The 22,219-nt window shown below is 37.0% G+C and overlaps 1 protein-coding gene across 1 annotated transcript in view; it reads left to right on the top strand.

The window, feature by feature from the left end:
* The window catches only part of PLXNB2 (plexin B2), a 110,028-nt gene that overhangs the window by 33,077 nt on the left and 54,732 nt on the right, over window positions 1-22,219 (top strand). The window contains exons 12-14 of the mRNA XM_070947750.1: window positions 3,001-3,161; window positions 3,878-4,026; window positions 4,552-4,660. Coding sequence (XP_070803851.1) covers window positions 3,001-3,161; window positions 3,878-4,026; window positions 4,552-4,660 — 419 coding nt within the window. The remainder of the gene's footprint in view (window positions 1-3,000; window positions 3,162-3,877; window positions 4,027-4,551; window positions 4,661-22,219) is intronic.

Genomic DNA, 22,219 nt, shown 5'->3' with positions numbered 1-22,219 from the left:
GTCCATATTTATACATACCTATCTTAGGAATTCAGAATCAAATCTAAGACATTATACAGATTGTTTCTTTGTCAAATCTGACTATTAATCATACAGCTAACTTGTCTTTTCATAGATTTTAATGACCTGTTCATATGAATTAATGAACCAGTGACAGGGAGCATAGTGCTCAGAATTTACTCAGGAAGAAATATCAGAAGGTCTCTGATAATACTTTTTCATATTAACAAATTTTATGAAAAGGGATAAAGTTTTATGAAAGTTTCTGAAAGCGTGTGCTTTTTAAGAAAATTTGTTAGTGTGAAAAGGAACTACCAAACCAAGATCTTGTTTAGAGTAAACTAACATGGTTGTGCTCTTCCAAATAACCAAGAGTAAGGTAATGAAAAACAATGCCCTTAATTGATGCAAGAAAACTAGAATGATGTTGTATCCATGAAACTACCACGAGTTGAATTAAAAATTCCCTTTTAATGGAGGAAATAATCTACAATTCTTGTAACAGGCAAAATAAGAGTAAAATTTTAAATCTGAAAATAAATGCAAGATGCATGATTGTAATGCAAAAGTGTACTTAGACTATGATAGTAGATACCTTCTTTTTCTTTCCCAGAGAGTATATTTTTATCTTTCGGACAAGAAGAAGAATGTGAGGAGAGAAAATGTATTTTTTTTTTTTAATGGAAGACCTCTCACTCTATTGTATCATGATCTCTGAGAGTAAGAATTATAATTAAAAATCAGTTACAATTTGGGCAAGACTGTCACAAATTCTCTGATTCCTATGTAACTTGCAACGTTCTCTATTTCCCATCATAACTAAGGAGTGTTGGACTAACATTAGGAAGATCCAATCTTTCATCCTCAGTGAGAATTTAAGCTAGTCACAGCCCAATTTACCTGTTACTTGGGGATGGGAGGAGGAATGGAGAGGACAACATATTCCTTGTTGAGCTAAAAAGCCAGATATAAATTTAATAAAGGAAAGAGCAACATAAGAGAAATAAGAAATTTGATAATGATAATCAGTTGTATATTTCAGTTCGATGGCCATTGATGAACAATGTTTGAACACGCTGGTATTATTTGTTATTCTTATTTTCTTGGACTAGTTCTCCAATCCTTACAGCTGTGAATGCTTTAAATGAGATTTGAAAGCATTAAAAGGCTTGAGCAAATCTCCTCCTTTAAACAGATGTGTTTTTGGCTTTTGGTTTTTTTTTTTAGATTCTGAACATATGTCAGCTCATGAAAGTTTTGTGGGTTTTGTGTCTCTGCAGTTTTCTTGGCAAGATTTTTTGGAAGTGGTTTGTCGTTACCTCCTTTCTTATTATGGTAGATTTTTTAATATCACTGATTGAAACAGCTAGTGATTGTTGTTTTTTCAGGTGTATACAGAAGCCTGAAAAAAAGATGAAGCTCTTTTTAAGAGAGTATGTGTTCATTGTGTGGGGAAACCTCTTCCAGATTATTTTCAAATATGGCCAGTTCTCATATAACTGTTTAACATGCTGGATTTACTAACTCTGTCCTGATATTAGAGGACAATGTCTGGAATGTATTTATTATTTGCTTGTTAGATTTTTATCCACCTTTATTACTTTATGAGTAACTTTATAAGTGAACTTATCTAATAATCTTCCTTCCTCCTATTTTCTCCACAACAACATTGTATTATTGCAAGATTCTTTCCTTCTGTAAATTCAGCTCCAGTTAACTTTATCCATCCAAACACAAAACCTAAGGGGTCTATATAAGCTTAAGAGAGACTCTGTTTTTTCCCATGATTCATGATCATGATAACCAAAAGTGGCAGGGCATTTTTTATCAGGATTTCAGTGCTCTGCAGTACTCCCCTACCCATGGTCTCTGACCTTATCTGTCAATCTCAAAGCATGCCAGAAAACTATTTGGATTCCCTTGACTTTAAATTGAAGTGTAAAATGTTGGAGATATAGATTGAACGATATTGGTATATCAAAATACCGAGTGAAAGTTCTCTTACACTGTTTGAATTCTAACTATAGGTATACCTCAGCATACTCATTAAAGTAATTTTGGAAAGTTTGATTTTATTGTTAGGGACTGTCTGGATTTTTGCTAAAAATATGTTGCATTAATTAAATAGTAGGGACCGTGTTAATAGTAAGAAGACTCTAAGAATGGAATGTCAGTACAAACCAAATTAAAGAAAATATATGTTATTTGAGGAAAAATCTGAATCATATTTAACGATAGTTTTGGCTTTATGTGTTTTCAATATCCCATCCCATAGTGTTTTGTCACATCTATGTTATCATTTACTTTCAAATTACTTTTTTTTTACTTTTTTTATTCTGCAAAATACAGAATAAATTGCTTCATATTTATTCCTTATTTGCTTTGAACAACTAGTTTCCAGTCCTCTTGTTCCAACTGCGCTCATTCACTGTACTGGTTTTTTGCACTGGTGTTTCTTGACAAAACTTGCTTTTTCTTCTGGTCCTTACCTCTACTGGCCTGCCGTTATTACAAATTGTCTGAGGGAACCTGGGCCTGACCCCTGGGTGGTATAGCTTTAACATGCCACAGCTACCAAACTAAGAACAATTTGAGAACTGCTAAACACAGAAATGATACAGCCATCTCCATAGGTCAGTCTATAATGTGTCAGTCTGACCAAAAAAAAAAAAGCCTGTAAAGCAAATGATCAGTAGATTACTGAACTGCAGGAATCAACTACATAAGAAATAGAACAATAGCAACGAATCTTCTTTCGTCCCCTCTCTGTATCATTCAAGAGTCATTCTTACCCAGGCTTAAATAGCTAAGGACAGTCCACTAAATCTAAAAAGAAACTAAACAAATGAAAAAAAAAAGACCATTGGAGCAGCATTTTGTTTCACCTCATTGCTTTGCTTTGCCTCTTATCCTGATCCATGCTTCCATTACAATTTGTTTTTGTGGCTCTGAATTGTGGACTAGAAATTGATACTAAGCAGATGCACATTACTTTTGTAGTGACTTTATATAGCTGTTCTTATGGTCGGGATGACTGCAGCTTATGTCTCGCGGCTGATCCACAGTACCAGTGTGTCTGGTGTGAAGCCAGGGATGGTTGTGTTTTCACAAAACGTTGCTTATCTTCTACAACTACCTGCCCTGCTCCAGTCATTACTCAGGTAAATGAATGTCACATAATTTCATGATATTGTTCTGATTATTAAACCATCAATTTGCGATGCAGTGCTGGGAGCAGTTAGCAAAGTAGGTCATGTCCCATAATAAATAATCTCTGTATTTTCCCAACGTCATCTGTATTTTCTTACCATCAAAATGCAAAGTGGTAAATAGTAAGAAGTCTGAACCTAGGTTTCAGGAAGGGGAAGAGTTCATAAAAGGCCTTCTGTAGTGCCATGGAAGATGGACAAATCCTATTGATTTCAGAAGCTACTAATTTGCAGATTCCATCATTCCTCAGCATTGCTGTTTTGGTTTGTGTAAGATTGACATGAATAAGAGTCGCCTGTCAGTGAGATGGGTAGCATATAAATTTGATTAATAAATAAAAACAAATAAGTAAACAACATCTGGAAGACAAAATATTAGAGCACCTAAATAATCACTAGGATTTTTTTATATAGAAGGTGTCCTATGGCTTACAAAGATTAATCAAAATATGTCAATAGTGCCAAAGATAATGGCTTTTTAAAAAAACCTATAATGTTTTTGGAATCCAAGTCCCCTGGATCTATTTCTGTTTTTCCTGTCAGTTTGGGAACCTATTGTTTTAAGCTAATTCAACTGCTACCGTGGCATTTCATAAATGTTTACCGCCTAGTTATTATATTATTTTATATAATATGGGTGGCAATAATAATGTTTCCTGCACATTTAGATTGAACCAAAGAATGGACCTCTAAGTGGTGGAATTTTGTTAACAATAAGAGGATCTAACTTGGGCATTAAGGCTGAAGATGTCAAAGAAATAATGGTAGCCAACACTGAATGTCAATTTAGAAAAGAATTCTACTCTGTTTCTACCAAGTAAGTAATTTCTGACAACTTTGACAAAGAAGTAAAAATAAAGTCTATGTATCAGTGACTACATAAATGTAAAATAAAATAACTTTAAATATAACAAATATAATGCAGAATTTGACATATACAATAACTATTTAATTGTTATTTTGATTAAAATAATGTCTCAAAGTATAATTAAAATATTAGACAATAACAGCCATCTATTTTTATAATCTTGGGGCTACAATCCAAGTTGTTTTCTGTTTACTTCATCAACTGATATTTTCAATAATATCATTGAGGAAAGATTTCTGACTTTGACAAAAATTGAAAGTTTTCTCTTCAAATAAATGATATAACTAATTGCTTATTTATCATAATGGCCCTAGGATAATGAGACCCTATAAACATATATTTTTTTACATTTCTTGGTTTTATGCTTAGGAGCTAAATCTGTGTGTGTTCTTGTATGCATGTAGTTCAAGAATGGACTAGCTGGTAATATGCACTGTTAAAGCTTTATATGTCTTTTTGTGTTTTTATAAACAGAATTGTTTGTGAAGTTGGGCATGGATCAATAGAAAAAACAGGTGACATTCAAGTTAATATAAATGGACAATACGGCACATCCACAAATGAAGTGCAATTTACATATCAGGTGAGTGTATATACGTATATACATGTGCATGGAAAATTTTATTCCTTTTTTATTTACTGGATATTTGATTTGTTATTGAGGAACCCTAAACATCATCTCCAAAGTAAATCAATAAGCCTACTGATATCATACTGAAAAAAATTATTACAACTGTAGTGAAAAGGGGGAAGATAGATAGTTCATTCCATACAGTATAGGAATCCCTTATGCATTTGGAATATTTTCTTCTGGAATCAGTGTAGAAATGCAAGGTATTATTTTGCTATAATTCCACTTTATGCAAGACCAAAGTTTTGTCATGTTTGGAAACTATTAATTTGTAGGTAAAATAGAACTCTAATGAAAATGAGTGTGCCCTGTAATATTTCAGATAATGAAATATTTCTTTCAGAAAATACCAGGTTAGTAATCTAATCCCATGTTATGTAGAAAAAAATATACAATATGTATATTTTTTGCCAGCAGATGGGCCTACTGAAAATGTTCAATCTAAATTGCAGATTTCCTCTTGCCTATCTCTCTTCTTTAAGGTGAAATGTGTTTTGCCAGAGAAGGAATAGCAGTCAATGGAGGTTGAGAGGGCCAAGGAGATAGAATTATTGATTCTGCTTGCAGTAATTTAAGCAGAGGTAGCTATGTTGTAGAACTGAAATGATGACCTATTCCTAAGAAAAGATTCAGCTCAGAAACCAGGTTAAGTTTTAATAAATAGTTCATGATTCCTTCCTGAACCAATAACTTTAATTAATGCATTGTTTTTGAAGGATAACTAAAGAATTAAAAACTATTTTTCAGGAGATTCTTATTTAAGAAAAACTTTTCATAAATGAAACATTAAGGAAAAGTTAGCATTATGTAGCTGCAAATTGTATAGCATTATATAGTATTATATACTATCAAAGAACAGTCTGATATGAAACCATAGAAAAAAACCATAGAAAAATAAGACCAATGTGTCACAATCCACTTAGAAAAATGTGCAATAATAAAATACTATATAAACTAAAAAATAAATATAAACTAAATAGTAGTCCAAGGAAATAGCTGCATTTTCACTGCAACCAGACTGTATTTAGTTATTCTTGTTATCTCTTGATTAATATTTGATTAAAGAGGATTATATAAAACTCATCTGTTCTCTTTAAAAATCACTGGAAGACAGATACTAAATAAATTTCACAAGTATAAAAATTGCTGTACAGTAAAAACCTCTATAGAATTATAGAATTACCTTGGTATAAATGTTCAGATAGTTTTTATTAAATGTACTCTACTTAAAAAGGGTAAACGGTAAGGCATTATGCCTGGCTGAAAAAGAAAGCTTTCCTTAAACCAAAATAAATGAATGTGCTTAGATAGTTTACAGGTTTCAATGTATTCCTAGTAATGAGTATTCTAAAACTCTGTAAGAAACCAATTTCAGGTTGATGTTCTATGTCTCCCAGCTGTTGATAAATAATATCTTAGCCTGATCAGAGCCAGCAGAAAGAGATAAAAATTATCTTTAGTTGATATAATAGAAATTATTTGACTTTCTGCTGATGTAGCCCATAGTGGAATTATCATCTGCTAGACCAGTGGTCCACTTACTGGTAGTCCATGGACCACTGGTGGTCCGCAAGAAAATTTTGGTGGTCTGCAGAAAAATTATTTGTATTTTTTTTTTATATTGCACTAAATCAGGGATCTTCAAAGTATGGCCCCTGGGCCGGTTACATGCAATGAATGCTTGTGTTACTGCAGAGAGTCTCCCCCTTTGGGTCTTTTTGTGCATGTTGGATGGGGGCAGAAATTTTGACTTGGGGTCTACTTCACTCTCCTGGTGTGGGGCTTTGGGCAAAGGCTGGGGGGAAGCGCTGCTGGTGGCGAAGAGCCGGAGGGCCTTGTTCCAGTGAGACTATATCATGGCCTGGAACTGTGTGACCATCTCAGCCCGCTGAGCTTCCAGGTGCCTTGCACTTCCACAGGTCTTCCCTCTGCTTGGAAAGCCTATGCTCGTAGTCTTCAATGAGGTGCTTCAGCTGAGCCTCCTTCTCGGTCAGATCCAATTTGAACTGAGCCAGCTATTTTGCCAACTTTTTCTCGTGATGGCTGCTTAGCTCCAACAACTGTTTCCTGTTGGGGCCTTAAGGAGCCCAGGCGGGCAGGTGAAGAATGGCTGGGAGGGAAGGGGTGAGTAGAGGCCAGCAAGGTGCCCTCGATGTGAGTGACATCAAGTTGGCCACACCCACCCAGTCACATGACCACCTAACCACACCCAGCCAGCCAGTCATTAGGCAGATCATATTAGTGGTCCGCGGGATTTAAAATTATGATTTTAGTGGTCCTTGAGGTCTGAAAGGTTGGTGACCCCTAGACAATACTGGAGCCAGTGGTAATGAAGAAAAAATTAGTTTCAACCAGTATGGCAGTATTATCCTCCAAGCCCTACATTCAATTGCAGACATCTCCTACCCACTAGGTAGGCCAGACTATTAAATCAATCTAAAATCTGTAACACAACACTACTTTTATTGAGATTGGCTACAATAACAGAACCTTGTAAGTCTGATTGTAGTGTACTTCCTCTTCCTTCTTGTAGTTCAGTGAATTAGAACAGGGGTCTCCAACGTTTGCTAGCTGAGGAATTCTGGAAGTTGAAGTCCACAAGTCTTAAAGTTGCCAAGGTTGGAGGCCTCTGAATTAGAAAGATGTCTGAGGTGCTTTTGAATGTTATCTGGCCATTTTGGACTTTAAATACGTTGTATTTAAATAAGTAAAACCCACCCCTGGTCCCTAATATATTTTGTAGTGACTTTCCTGGAACCTATAGAATAGAATCTCATTCCAAGGTATTTAAAGATCTTATTCTATGCTATGTCCACCCAGATCCTTCGGTAATGTTTCAGCTTTCAGGCAAAAACCTTTATTTCTTTACTTTAAACATTTAGACGCTATTCAACTCCTAATGGCTTCAACAACAATGTCAGAAAGAAAAAGATTCATACATGAATTGTTCACCATTGACTAATATATATCTGTGGGGGGGAGGGAGAGAGAAAGAGAGAGAGAGAACAAAAAAAACTATCAATCTATTCCAAGGATAGGATAATAGTCATATCTTCATTATTGAAGATTGATTTATGATGATTTATGATCAATTTATAGAAGTCATTGGTGCATAATAGTTTTTAATGCCCTTCTGAGTCCAAAGTATTGGAGATAATTTCTTCATCATTAATGCAAACAGGGTATAGGTCCTTGATGGTGAACCTATGGCATGCATGCCAGAGGTGGCACACAGAGCCCTCTCTGCTGGCACATGCACCATCACCCCAGGTCAGATCTCCGTGGCATTTCTTTCGTGAGCTTCTGTTTCCCTGCGAACAATGAAAGAGAAGCTCACGAAAGAAAAAGATCTTATGTCTTGCCGCACTGCCGGTGTTGGGATGCCCCAGCTTCCTGCCAGTCAACTGGTCTTCAGGTTTCGGCTATGCATGGCCATGTGCATTCCATGCACATGTCCACACATGAATGCATTCACGCCAGTGGTGGGTTCGCAATGGGGCCGCGCATGCACAGAAGCGTTCTGATGACATCAGGGTCGGTAGGCAGAGCCTCCCGCCAGTTTTACTACCGGTTCTATAGAACTAGTGCAAACCGGGGGCAACCCACCACTGATTCACGCGCAAATGCACTTTTCAGTTTGGGCATACACCTGCGCACAGTTTGAGCATACTCGGTGTCTAAAAGGTTCCCCATCATTGGTATAGGTGTTGTGTATCCAGTAGTTTTAGAAAATGAATTTCTGAGTATTGTAACATTCCTGACATCATTTCTGTTTGTTTGTTTATGTTCTAAGACATGCATTTAAAAGAGGATGATATATCAATACCAATATACCAAATATATTAAAACAATATAACATTAAAAAAATAAAAGAAATCTTATACAGAAAAGCCTGAAGCAATTAACAGAGTAGGGAAACTGCCAGATTATTTATGCAAGCCATGGTAATTATTAAAAATTTAGCAACCTTATTGGAAATAGCTGAAGTTTGATTGCCAAGGAGAAAAATGACGATCTCCTGCTCAGAGGAGCAATTAAGTTTTTTTTACAATTGGTGTTATGATTCTGTCCTCCATTTATTGTATAGAGGGCATTCTAGCAGTATTTGTAAAATCAATTCGACTTCTAACATATACCGGTGGGATTTTCATAAGGGATACTGTAATTTGCCAGTTGGGGCCAAGATGAAGAATCTCCTTTGTGAAATATGTGAAATGTTTAAAAAGTATATGGGAATGGAGAAAGGAAAGGTGATTACTGAGTTGTAATGGAAATAGGGAACTCTAAAACTAACTGTTTGGGGATCAAGGTTCCTGTAGAGCAGGGGTGTCAAACTAATGTTGTCACGATGGTTCCATGTGACGTATTGGGACATTTTCCCCCTTCGTTAAACAGGGAGGGGTGGAGCCAGCACGTGATGCAGCCAGGCCATGGGCCACAAGTTTGACACCCCTGCTGTAGAGAATCTTGGGGTAAATAGGCAAAAAGCATTTGTAAACAAAAGGGCTGAAACATTTCTTAAATCCTTGGATGCAAGATAGCACTCAGAAGAGACTTAGACAAGCTCATTCCTGATTTATTTGGATATAAGAAGGAACTTAGTTTTTTGGGAGTTGGCCTGATCTGGAAATGAACTATACAGAAAGAATTGAAGTATACTTTATTGAAACATGGTATAATAAAAGAGTCATGCATGCCTGATTGCACTTTATCTATCCTTACTCTTATATACTAAGGAATATTGTTGATTGTTGACAAGGACATATAAAATTTTAATATTTTTCCCCCAATTTAAACCAATAAAAATTGTTCTTAATTTTTTTTTTCATATTTAATCACTGCAAAGAATTCTTTTGGAGTTGTTGCATGAAAGTTGTTTGCTTGATTGATCCAATGAGTAGACCTAGACTTTACACAAAGTAAATGCATGATAATTTTGTCTTTTGTGCTTTGAGTGAAAACTCTGGATTGATCTGTTCAGTGATCCATTGCTTGATTGCTTTCTTGGCTATCCATGGTGTTCTTTGGAATGTTCTCCCACATCAAATATCAAAAGCTTCTTTCTGCTTCTTCAAAATTCAACTTTCATTTCCATAGAGTATCACAGAGAAAGCATCACCTGTATGATTCTGATCTTTGTAGTTATAAACACATCTTTTCCAAGGCTTTCATGGTTAATCTACTAAGTGCTAGTTTATGGCATGTTTCTTGACTACCATTTCCTTTCATGTTGATAGTTGATCCTAAAATATATCACTTCAGTATTTTCATAATCAGTTCTAAGTTGCAGTACATATTATAATTAGTTACATTTAATCTTAATACTGTTTTTGCACTGAGTTCCGATTTTCATTATTGAATTTTGAAGACTAGTTTGTCCAGACACTTGGGATTTTTATTGTTTTCTTTTTGTTGTTCTTATTTTTAATGTAAGACAAGCAGAATAATTGTGGGATCAGGCAGCTCTAAATCTCATGAAAAAATAAATCAAATGTTGATTTAAGATCAAGAAAGCCCTATATAAAGTAGACTGAATTGTTTAAATGTACAGTATTTGTTGTACAGGTGATACAACACAAAAATATGGTTGAGAAGCAAATTCCCCATTTGAAATCTTCATATTCCAATTCAGTTATTCCATCCAACCTATTCTGCCAATTCTGGTTCAGATATCTAAAATGAAATTTCCCTATTATACTCAAAAGGCTAATAGATTAGATGAATCCCCTTACTGTCTTGTGAATAAGCATAGCAATAACCTTCCTCTAGTCCTTGGGAATATTTACTCTTTGGAAGTAAATAAAGAAGAAAGAAGAGGTGCCCATGTATCAGAAAGCATATTAAGAAATTCTGGGGAGATACAGTTGTACCTGGGACTTAAGAAATCTGAAAGGGAGACCAGAAGACGAGAATCTTAACGTGGTGAACAAGGTGATATAACCATGAAGGCAGTCGGTGAATCATAGGGCCTTCATTTCAAAAGATAATTTGAAATTGCTTTGAGATGAATAGGGTAGATTCCTATAATACATGGATAAGTAATCTAGTGCCCACCAAGCATTTTAGGTTTCAGTTCTATTAGATACAGCTAATATAATCTGAAGTAATAAAAGCTGTAATTGAAAATATCTAGAAGGAACCAGTTTGCTTATCCCTGCTGTAATGCCTGTAGATTCTTGCTGAGCAGCCCTCTGAAGTACAGATTCTTCTTTTCCTTTTCCTTTTCCTTTTCCTTTTCCTTTTCCTTCTCCTTCTCCTTCTCTTCCTCCTCCTCTCCCCCCCCCCGCCTTCTTTTACCACTTCGAGTGTCAAGGGAGATACAAAGTTCTGGTTCTTGCTCTTCTAGCAGCCTCAACCATTGTTATTTGATGATGTTGTAGTGTGTCTTTGATGAAGTATACATTGACTTCTATTATTAACACATCAAGAGTTATGGTTTACTTTAAAAGTTTAAAGTAAAATTCAAGAAATATATATTGTTAAGAGAAAATCAAAGTTAGCTTAGTCTGTGGATTTTTTTTTCTGCTTCTGCAAATTCAGCTTTTCTATTGAAAATCACAGAGAGGAAATATTAGTCACAAGAAGAAGGAAGTCTAATAAATATATATTATTAAACCAAAAATAGAAAAAAATATATGTATAGTTGTGTTGCCATACTCTATAGCAACAGTAGGTTGCACTTGGATGCATTTGAGTTCTCATGAGCACTTTTAGGCTTTCATTTTAAAACTCATCATTCCAGGGCTATGTATAAAACTACAGTAATAAAAAAATTAATAGAGTCTATTTAACTGCATTAACCACCTTGCGCTTTCTTCCAAGCAGCTGAGATTGACATCAATGAGTCTATTTTTATTTTGCTTTTCATTTTCATAAAATTTAGTTGAGGCAGATCAGAATGAAATATTCTGAGCACAAGATCTGTTTATGCATTTTATGTGAATTTAAAGTCACATCTGTTTGATCAAAACCGAGACTCTAAGCCAAGACCTTATAGCACTTTGGACAGCAGTGTAATAGGATATGGCGAATGAAGAATTCCACAATTTCCCATTTTATTTTATTTTTTAAGAAAAGGACTGAAATGATTGGCTTGGTAAGTTGCTTGTAGAATTATAATAAACAGACATCTCCAGATCTATGGCATGAACTTTGACTTTTTGGTATTGCATTTTATTTGTGAAATTTGTAACCGCCTCAGTCTTGAATAGCAGTTGATGTTCGAACCAAGGAAGCTAGTCTGGTTGTATTGTTTTAATAGCTTTTCTCACTGAAATAGCCTGTGGCTGCTGTTTGTGGGTAATTTATCCTCCGAAAGATTTATTCTTTTTCATTTAGAGATCAGCTTTGATCTTAAATAGCTTGTTGCCATCTAGCCTTTTTGCTGCTGGAATAAAATTGTTCCCTGAAATATAGTCTTTTTAAAGAAAATACAAACTAGAACTTCTAATTTAGAAACAAGAGGTGAAGGACACTATTGCTTGAATTTTGGAGGGAAACCAGTAAACTATTTTTCATTTTTGAAGCAGCAGTTAATAATATTTAAAATGTTATGACTCTATTGTTTCAATAATTCACAAATCTGTCCCTTAACAATCTCAACAATCATGGTCACCAATCTTACTGATCTAGTTTGCTTCATTTCTCCAAATTACTTATGTTGCCTATTTATTTTCCGTTTTAATTGTAGTCGGAAGCATTTCAAAGTAAAACCCTTCTAACATCTTTGACTTCTGCTGTGTCATTAGCTGTGTCATTCTACTGTGTCACTATACGTCATATGGAAATTCTGGGGTAATTCATTTCTCTAGGTCAGGTGTGGGCCTCAAGATCCAGAATTCCTGAGCCAACCATGCTCAGGAATTCTGAGAGTTGAAATCCACATGTCATAAAGGGGTCGGAGTTGCCTAGCCTTGCTCTAGGTTCCTTGATATTAGGAAATAAAGAGAGAAGGAAGTATGGAAGAAGGTAGAGAGGCGGGAAATCGGAGATGATTTATTTGGGGGACAATTTGTGATAAAAAAGGGGCTTGAGGGTAAGGATGGGTAAAGGATATAGAGAAAAGGTAAAAGAGAGTCTTCTAGAAAAGGACTAGAAGAGAAAGTGGATGTTGAGATAACAGCAACAGGGCACGATGGGAAAAAAAGCATAGAAATTAAGGGGTGGTATATTTGATAACTAAGAATAGTGACTTATTCTTGGGTAGCAATGAGGAGGAGGATGGTGGCTTATCCCACTGCTGTTGTGAGTCCCTTATCTCCACCAACACCTTTTGCCCTTTGGTGATGGCCATACGTTCTGATACCACAAGTACATGCAAGGACAAAACATTTTCTCTACTTATTTTTCAGTGATTATTTCACAACTTTAATTTTCAACAATAGTCCTTCCAAATAGAGGACTGAGGCTCTTAAGAAACATTCTAATTGAGTCTCAGTCTAGTAAACCTCCTATTAAGAGATGTGTATGTCTGGAGGTGTTCCTATACACTCTGCCCAAGAAATTAATAGCATATATTCACCCACTAGCCTTTCAGCATACAGGGGAATGAAACTTAATCGTACTTGGAATAAGGATATAAAGCTTCACCCACATACTGTAGGTCACATCCTGAGGAACTAGTTCCTTTCTTGTTTTGAGTTCCTCTTGGTGATAGGTGTTTAGAATACATTGTAGATACATTTGATTTACTAGGAATATAGTTTTAGGACATACCATAAGACAAAACAGTTAAATTTCTCATTTAAGTTATAGAAACTATAATATCAGTGTTGTGATAATGGGGTTGGTATAGGATCATATCTAATTCCTCACTAATTGTTCAATAAGTGACTTAAAAGAGAAGAGGAAGAGGTGGAGATGGAGGAGGATGAGTCAAAGTTGCCTTTATTTAACTGTATGGAGCAATATGTGGCTATGAAGTTAAGCTTGACTTTACTTCATAAAAAGGAACAGTCGCTTACTGGGAATGACTCCAGATGAGCATGATGGTACTTTTTCTCTCATGCTTTTATAGGATTTTCAGAGTGTTCAGATTTTATACTGTGTAACTTTCTAACAAAAATAGGGTGTGCATATCTGCAAAGAAAAATCCAGTATTTGATATGCTCTAAGACTTAAAATTATGAAGAGTTGTTTATAGAAAATTTTTTCTCAGTTATTATGTTTGAAAGAATGGTATAAACCCCTGTTTCCACTCACAATAATTATTAATTTACTAGTTAGTACATGCATTATTTATAGAGATTTCCTATCTCTCTCCCTATTCCCCCTTCCCCCCATCGCAGAACTAGACTGTGCATTAGAGCAAAGAAGTAGACTGTACATTAGTGCAAAGTTACATCCACTCCTAAATTAATCTATGAAACCTCATTATAAGTATACTTACTGTTCTTCAGTAAGTAAACAAAAGAAAACAAAAAAAAGATTTCCTAAAGCAACATTTCAAATGTGAATTGCATTTCAAATATTTGGGGACTCTTAGAAAATTAATTACAACTGCACCTGAAATAACATCATATTTCTACATAAATATTTGGGTAAGGAACAATCAAAGTTGTTTAACTGACTGCACCATATATTCTTTTATATAATAATTAAAAGAGAGATCAGTATCCTTCCTTGATTTTCAGCAGATTCCTGATAAGTTACAACTTATATATATAATTTACTTATATATAATATAAGGGTAGGTTATTTGAGAGACCTATGGTTTCTGCCTGCTGAGTACATGTCAAGCAGAGTTGGCGTACTCTTGAGTTCCTTCAATTAAACAGTGCCATCTATTGGGACCCAGAAAATATCCCTCCTCTGTTGCAGAGCCTGCCCTCTGGAATGATATACCCCCTGAAAGGGTTCCACCTTGTTGGCATTTCATAACACCTTGAACACCTGGTTGGGCATTTGGATTCTATACAGCAACCAAATCCTATCTAATAATTAAAAGAGAGATCAGTATCCTTCCTTGATTTTCAGCAGATTCCTGATAAGTTACAACTTATATATATAATTTACTTATATATAATATAAGGGTAGGTTATTTGAGAGACCTACGGTTTCTGCCTGCTGAGTACATGTCAAGCAGAGTTGGCGTACTCTTGAGTTCCTTCAATTAAACAGTGCCATCTATTGGGACCCAGAAAATATCCCTCCTCTGTTGCAGAGCCTGCCCTCTGGAATGATATACCCCCTGAAAGGGTTCCACCTTGTTGGCATTTCATAACACCTTGAACACCTGGTTGGGCATTTGGATTCTATACAGCAACCAAATCCTATCTTGTATAGTGTTTTATGGTTTTTATTGTTTTGTGAGCTGCCCAGAGTTGGTTTGGAATCAGGCAATGCTTAAATTGAATTAAGTAAAATAATTTGTACATGATGCACAGACATGGTACAGACATGGTTACAATCATACCAAGGAAGTAATCTTTATTTAAACCTTAATTTAAATAAAGCCAGTTCCTGTTATTATGCTAAAAGCATATACCACAATGTAACTGTTCAGCAATACTTCTCAGTAAAGACAGTTGTAACAGAATTTCTTGAAGTCCATGAAAGCAAGGAAAATATTCTCTCTACATGGGTTTTGGTTGTATGTGATTTAGAGAATATGGGAATGGATGAATGAATGAATGGGAGAAATGAATGAAAGTGAATGAGTGAATATTTATCATTTATTTATGTATTTTTAGTAGCTTCCCATTCATATTATATACAGGTAGTTTGCGATTTAATACGGTTCATTTAGTGATCTTTCAAAGTTACAACAGCACTGAAAAAAGTGACTGATGACTGTTTTTCACACTTACGACCATTGCAGCATCCCCATGGTCACATGATCAAAATTGAGATGCTTGGCAACTGACTTATATTTATAAAGTTTGCAGTGTCCTGGGGTCATGTAATCACATTTTGTAATCCTCTAATAAGCAAAGTTAATGGGGAAGCCAGATTCACTTAACAACCGTGTGTTACTAACTTAACGACTGCAGGGATTCACTTAATAACTGTGGCAAGGAAGGTCGTAAAATGGTGCAAAATGTATTTAACAAATGTGTCACTTAGCAACAGAAATTGTGGGCTCAATTGTAGTCATAATTCGAGACTTATCTATATTTTGTATAATCACCTATCTCAGATAATGACTCTGATGGCATATAATAAGACAATAAAAATACATAAAAATCATTAAAACAACCAATTTAAATTAAAAAGAACAAAATGGAGCTTCGGAGGTGCGCCCCTGCTCATCCGGAGCTCTGTTTCAGTGCACGCAGGCCTCATCCAACACTTTGCAGCACAAAATGGAGTTGCAGAGGGGCAATTTGCAACCCAAAATGGAGCTTCGGAGGGGCGCCCCCGCCAAAATGGAGTGCCAAAGTGGAGCTCTGGAGGGGCACCCCCCACCCCTCCGGAGTTCCGTTTTGGGTTTTTTGCAAAGATGGCAAAAGGCTTTGCAAATGGAGGAAAACCTTCGATGTTTCAGGCCTTCCCTCCATTTGCAAAGTCTTTTGCTGCAGATCTCGTCCAGGCCTCCATTTGCTGAAAATTCAAAAGAATGGTAGTAAAGCATGCAAAGTACATTTAATTATTGTGTGTTTAAGTATTTATTTATTTATATTTTGAGTCAGTCTTGACTCCTGGCAACTGCCTTGGACAAGTTCCTGCTGTTTTCTTGGCAAGAATTTTGGAACTGGTTTTTGCTACTGTCTTTTTTCTGGAGCCAAGGTACATGATTAGCCACAGATTACTGAACTGGATTTGTGCTTAAGACAGGACTAGAACTCATAGTTTCCTGGTTTCTAACTTGGTACCTTAACCAGTACACCAAACGGCTCTGATAAAGGTAAAAAAGATCCATTGTTTGAGAGAACTTTCAGGTAAGCCTAAGGTAGAAAAAAAATATTTCAGTGAAGTTGGAGCATTACCACAATCAAAACTGAGAAACTCCAAATATCATGGCTATGTATACTTTGATTCTAAAAAGAACCTTTCATTAAATTTATAGCACTAAAAAGGTTTATGGCTTGCTTTATTGGCCTATTAAAAAAAAACCATTAGGTGTACTGAGGCAGCTTTGTTGAACACTGGATAATTATATTAAAAGTAGAAGAAAGTACATGCCTCATTTTCTTGTATAAAGAAGCATCTTCAAAATTTAAATCTGTGTGTATGACCTCTATCATCTGTTTTTTGTTACTGTGTACATGAGTTTGAAATGCATGCTAAAACAGAAAACGCAGAAACAAAAAAGGAGCAAAACCAAGGTATGAAAAAGTCAATTATTTTAACTCTAATTGATTTTAGGACTAGAATTATAGACACATTCCGTTTCCCCCACTGAAATCAATGAGCGCTTGCTGTGCTGTGCATTTGATACATTGAATAGAAGGCTGAGCAAAGACTGAAGGGATATGATTTTAAATCGCAATACAATCATGAAGCTGGCTGGGTAATTGAGACCAGTTACTGTCACTCCACAAAACCTATTTCACATGGGGTTTGTGTAGACAAAATGTGCTTTGTAGGAAAGTTGTGTTCAATTACAGCTGGCCGTGAGCATTTAAACTTCCAATATCAGGCTTTCAATTAACAGGTGCTGCTGAGGCTTTCTGATCCGTTATATTACTTTATTGTGTGTCCCATCTGAAAAATAATGTTTCAGTTATTTAAGATTTTATTCTTTCGAAGGGATGACACTGACTTTTTTTGTTTTAACTTTTTAAAATTCACTGAAGCATACTTCTGCCCTTGATTCTTTTTAATCATTGGTTTTAAACCATCATCTAAACCAAGGGTGTCAAACTCAAGGCCTGCAGTACCTCTGCCAGCAAAAATAGAGCTTGGGGGGGCATGTGCGGCCCCCCAGCCCCGTTTTTGGCTGCAATGGCCTCCTACAGCCCTCTGCCAGAGAACACGGGGCCTGTTTTCACTGGCAGAGGGCTGCAGGAGACCATTGCTGCAAAAAATGGGGCCCGGGGGATGTGCGCACATACCCGGTCTCCATTTTCACTGGCAGAGGGCTAGCAAAGTAAACTAAATGCAAAACAAAAGGAGAAATGTTTCCCCTTTTGCATTTGAGCACGCAAGAAGGGACAGGAAAGGAGAAAGGGAAAGAGGAAAGACAAAGAAAAAGATGGGAAGATGGGAAGAGTGTTTAGGTGGTTTAGGGGTGGGGAATTTGTGGTGGGTGGGGGGTGTTTGGGGATTGTAATGTGTGTTGGACCTGGTCTTTGGGTGTTAAGTGAATTTCGTTGTACGGGTATACTGTGTATACACGTACAATGACAATAAAGTTATTATTTATTTATTATTTATTTAAGAGAGCAAGGAAGAAGAAAGAATGAAGAGGGAAGGAAGAAGAAGAGAAGGAAGGAAGGAAGGAAGGAAGGAAGGAAGGAAGGAAGGAAGGAAGGGAGGAAGGAAGGAAGGAAGGAAGGAGATTATAATGAGAGGGAGGAAGGGTCTGAGGGAAGTCCTGCCTTAGCACTTGGCCATCACAGGTGCCTCCAACATGAGTGACGTCAAGCTGACCACGCCCACACTGGCCATGCCCACCTCAACCACTTCCCTCGCCCCCCGCCCCGAGGTCAAACAGAACCTTGATGAGCCCCCAATGAAATCGAGTTTGGCACACCTGATCTAAACTTTTTTTAATCAACTATAAATTGGGTTTTTCTTTTTAATAAGTTTAACCCCACTTCTGGATGATACTTTCATGATAAAGCTAGGTAGACATATCATTCATATATGTAATAAATGCTGCTTAATTTGGCTGGTGAACTAGCAAGAAGGCTAAGCTGATACTTGAATTGATTTCTGCATGTATATGCAAGTAATTATATATATATTGCTTGGCTTAGTAGTCTTTAGAAGCCAGGTTTCTAAAATAGGTTCTGTTGACCAAGACATGAAAAAGTTTGTCACATTTCCACTCCATTGTATCTATGCATAAATCAAGAAATTGTGATATATGCAATACCCTTGACTACTCATCAAAGCTTTCTATTTTAGGAGTAAAGCTGTGTTCTCCTTACAGAACAATGCCTCCCCAAAGGAATTTCAGCCTCACAGAAAATATCCCAGCTGTGTTTTTCAGCATCAGTCTTCATATTCTATGATGACATAGTATTTATTTAAATGCAATATATGTAATTATGTGCACAAGATATGTTCCTTTTCTCAGAAGTTGAGAGTGCTGTCTTCAAGAAGCTTCTATTCATTTCAACTGGATTGGCACAGAGATATTCTAACCATATTAAACCTATATTAACTACAGTGGTTGTGTATACCTGATAAACTCCAATCCTTAAATAATCTGTTACACTGAAATAGTTGCAGAATCTAATCTGGATCAGTCACTGGGACCAGAGGTTTAGTTTTCCAAGCTTTCGGATTCGTGCTGGAGCCCATCCTCAGGGAACATCTTCCTAGTAGAGTATGGGCTTTGGGCTATTATATATACATAGGTCTGAAATCGTCCATTTTCCCCATAATGATGGAATCACAAAACATCAATATGAGAGAATGACATAATAATAGTTCTATCTTTCTAGTCTGAGAGTTCAATATAAAGGAAGATATGTTCTACTCACAAAATGTATTATAGTTTCCTCCTCAAAACATTCTCCGTTTTTCTTCCAGGATCTCTTAGAAAAAAATGGAGATGTCATAGAAATACATATTTTGTACAATGTCACTGTCTCATGTCAGAGTAAATATCATATAACATGCAATTAATATTTTAAAATATTTTATAAAAGTACTGCAGTCTTCAGTAGCAAAGTAAATGACTAATCACCCAGAATGACCACATGTAATAGTGGTGGGATTCAAAAATTTTTACCACCAGTTCTATGGGCGTGGCTTGGTGGGTGTGGCATAGATGGGGGCAGGGCCAGTCAGAGATGGTATTTACCAGTTCTCGGAACTACTCAAAATTGCCGCTACTGGTTCTCCGGAACTGGTCAGAACCTGCTGAATACCATCTCTGACATGTAAATTGTGTTTTTTAATTCTTCTAAGTCTCACAGATGATCCAAAATCCTGTGAGCCATTTCTTCTACTTTAAATCTGCCTTAGACAAAAATGACAGACCAACATAGCCATATCATCAGCTGTTGTGAACCAGTAAGAGTCAGCTGTTCTTCAGGCCGTACAGTGCCAGCCATCAATCCATCTCGTCTCAGTTTTTACATGTATCTGCATTCCCAATTTGTGGTGCTGTTAAATGTTTTCAGGGCTGATAATACAGAGCTGCCTGTCTTCTCCCCAGCACTTCCCAAAGTTGCTACCTTATTGCACTTTTTTTATCATGACAGAATAATCCAGAGAAGTGACATTGACAATATTCAATTCATTTAATGAATTTAAAATCAAATTCCATTTTGTCCTGGTCCCATTCACTTCTTGTTTCCCCACATAGCCTTCCCAATTCTCAGGTCTACAATTTTACAGCAGAGTTGCAATAAAGAGCCTAGGTTTCAACAGCCAATTTCAGTTCTAAATTAAGAGGAAATAAACGTGTGGCAATAAATTGCTATGCTATAAAGCTCCCAAGGCATGTTTCATAAGAATATCTTTTTGTGCAGTCATTAAGGTTTCTGTAGCTAGGGCTACTTGTAATATCTATTTATGTAAGAGAGCAATAGGCAGTTGCACTTGGTTTCACTGTGTATAATGAATGTACTCAAACTGCTGATAAATACCAAGTCTAGCCTTACAAAACTTGTTTTATGCCTTGTAAAATCAGGCCCAGGCCATTAAGTTTTGTTAAGAAAAATCCATCTAAACCATCTACTACTAAGCTTTCACTTGCAGAGTTCCTGAGTTGAGGCAGTCCATAAGAGGGCACGCCTGTTTTGAAGTTTTAATTGACATTATTATCATGTGATATGTTTCTTCCATTACAAAGAGAAGACTCATGACAACAATTAATTGAGCAATCAGAGATAACAGGATATCCATAATAGACCAAATGTAAATGTTTTATTTTTGTGGAGTCATCTCTTTTTTTGTGCTTATTGATATGTTGCTTTTAAAACAATACAGTAGAAGCATTCCCAATGCATTTAAACAAACATACTTTGGAATAAAATGCTTAAAGTATTTTGCTATTAAATAATTGGAATATTTTTTAAAAAAATCAAATACAGATAGCCCTTGATTTACACTGAGATCAGAATTTCCATTGCTAAGTAAGGTGGATATTAAGTGAGTTACACCTGATTTTATAGTGTTTTTTTGCCACAGTTGTTAAGTGAATCAAGTGGTCATTCAGAAAATCTGGCTTCCCATTGTCTTTGCTTGTTGGAAGCCAGCTCAGAAGATCATAAATGGTGATCTTGTGATCCTCAGGATCCCCATGGTCACTAAACAGATACTTGTTTTATTTTATTTTTATTTTATTTTACTTCGAATTTATATACCACCCTTCTTCCTGGGAACTCAGGGCAGTGTATAGCCAGATAAAAACACATAATATAAACATTAAGAACAAATTAAAAGGAAATATCTCAATTTGGCCAAAAAATTTAAGAAACATACAAATTTAAAATCATTTAAAAGGCATTGTTAGGCCAGCCCGGCTTGTTGGAAAAGGAAAGTTTTAAGGGAACGGCGGAAGGCACGGAGGTCTTGGATTCTCCTTATCTCTGGGGGCAGCTGATTCCAGAGGGTAGGTGCCCCCACAGAGAAGGCCCTCCCCCTGGGGGTCACCAGCCTGCATTGCTTGGCTGATGGCACCCCGAGGAGGCCCTCTCTGTGGGAGCGCACGGGTCGATGGGAGGTCGTCGGTGGCAGAAGGCGGTCTCGGAGATAACTAGGTCCTATGCCATGGAGCGCTTTAAAGGTGGTAACCAACACCTTGAAGTGCACCCAGAAGACCACTGGGAGCCAGTGAAGCTCGCGCAGGAGCGGTGTTATGCGGCAGCGCCATGCAGCTCCCATAATTACCCGCGCGGCCGCATTCTGGACCAGTTGGAGCCTCCGGGTGCTCCTCAAGGGGAGCCCCATGTAGAGAGCGTTGCAGTAGTCCAGGCGAGAGGTGACGAGGGCATGAGTGACTGTGCACACGGAATCCTGATCAAGAAAGGGGCGCAACTGGCGAATCAGGCGAACCTGACAAAAGGTCCCCTGGCAACAGCCGTCAGATGTTCCTCCAAAGACAGCTGCGTATCCAGGAGGACTCCCAGATTGCGCGCCCTCTCAACAGGGGCCAAAGACTCGCCCCCAATAGTCAGCGATGGAGTCAGCTGACTATATCAGGATGCCGGGAACCACAGCCACTCAGTCTTGGAAGGGTTGAGCTTGAGCTTGTTCCTCCCCATCCAGATCCGTACAGCCTCCAGGCACTGGGCCATCACTTCAAGGGCATCGCTGGGGTGGCCTGGGGTGGAGATGTACAGCTGGGTGTCATCAGCGTACTGGTGATATCTCGCCCCAAAGCCACGAATGATCTCGCCCAGCGGCTTCACATAAATGTTGAACAGAAGGGGCGAGAGGACCAACCCT

This window comes from Pituophis catenifer, unplaced genomic scaffold (genome assembly GCF_029215685.1).
Source record: "Pituophis catenifer annectens isolate HBS135680 unplaced genomic scaffold, rPitCat1.0.hap2 SCAF_7, whole genome shotgun sequence".
Taxonomy (NCBI): domain Eukaryota; kingdom Metazoa; phylum Chordata; class Lepidosauria; order Squamata; family Colubridae; genus Pituophis; species Pituophis catenifer.
Note: the sequence above shows the minus strand (reverse complement) of the source record. Positions and strands in the feature narration are given on the sequence as shown.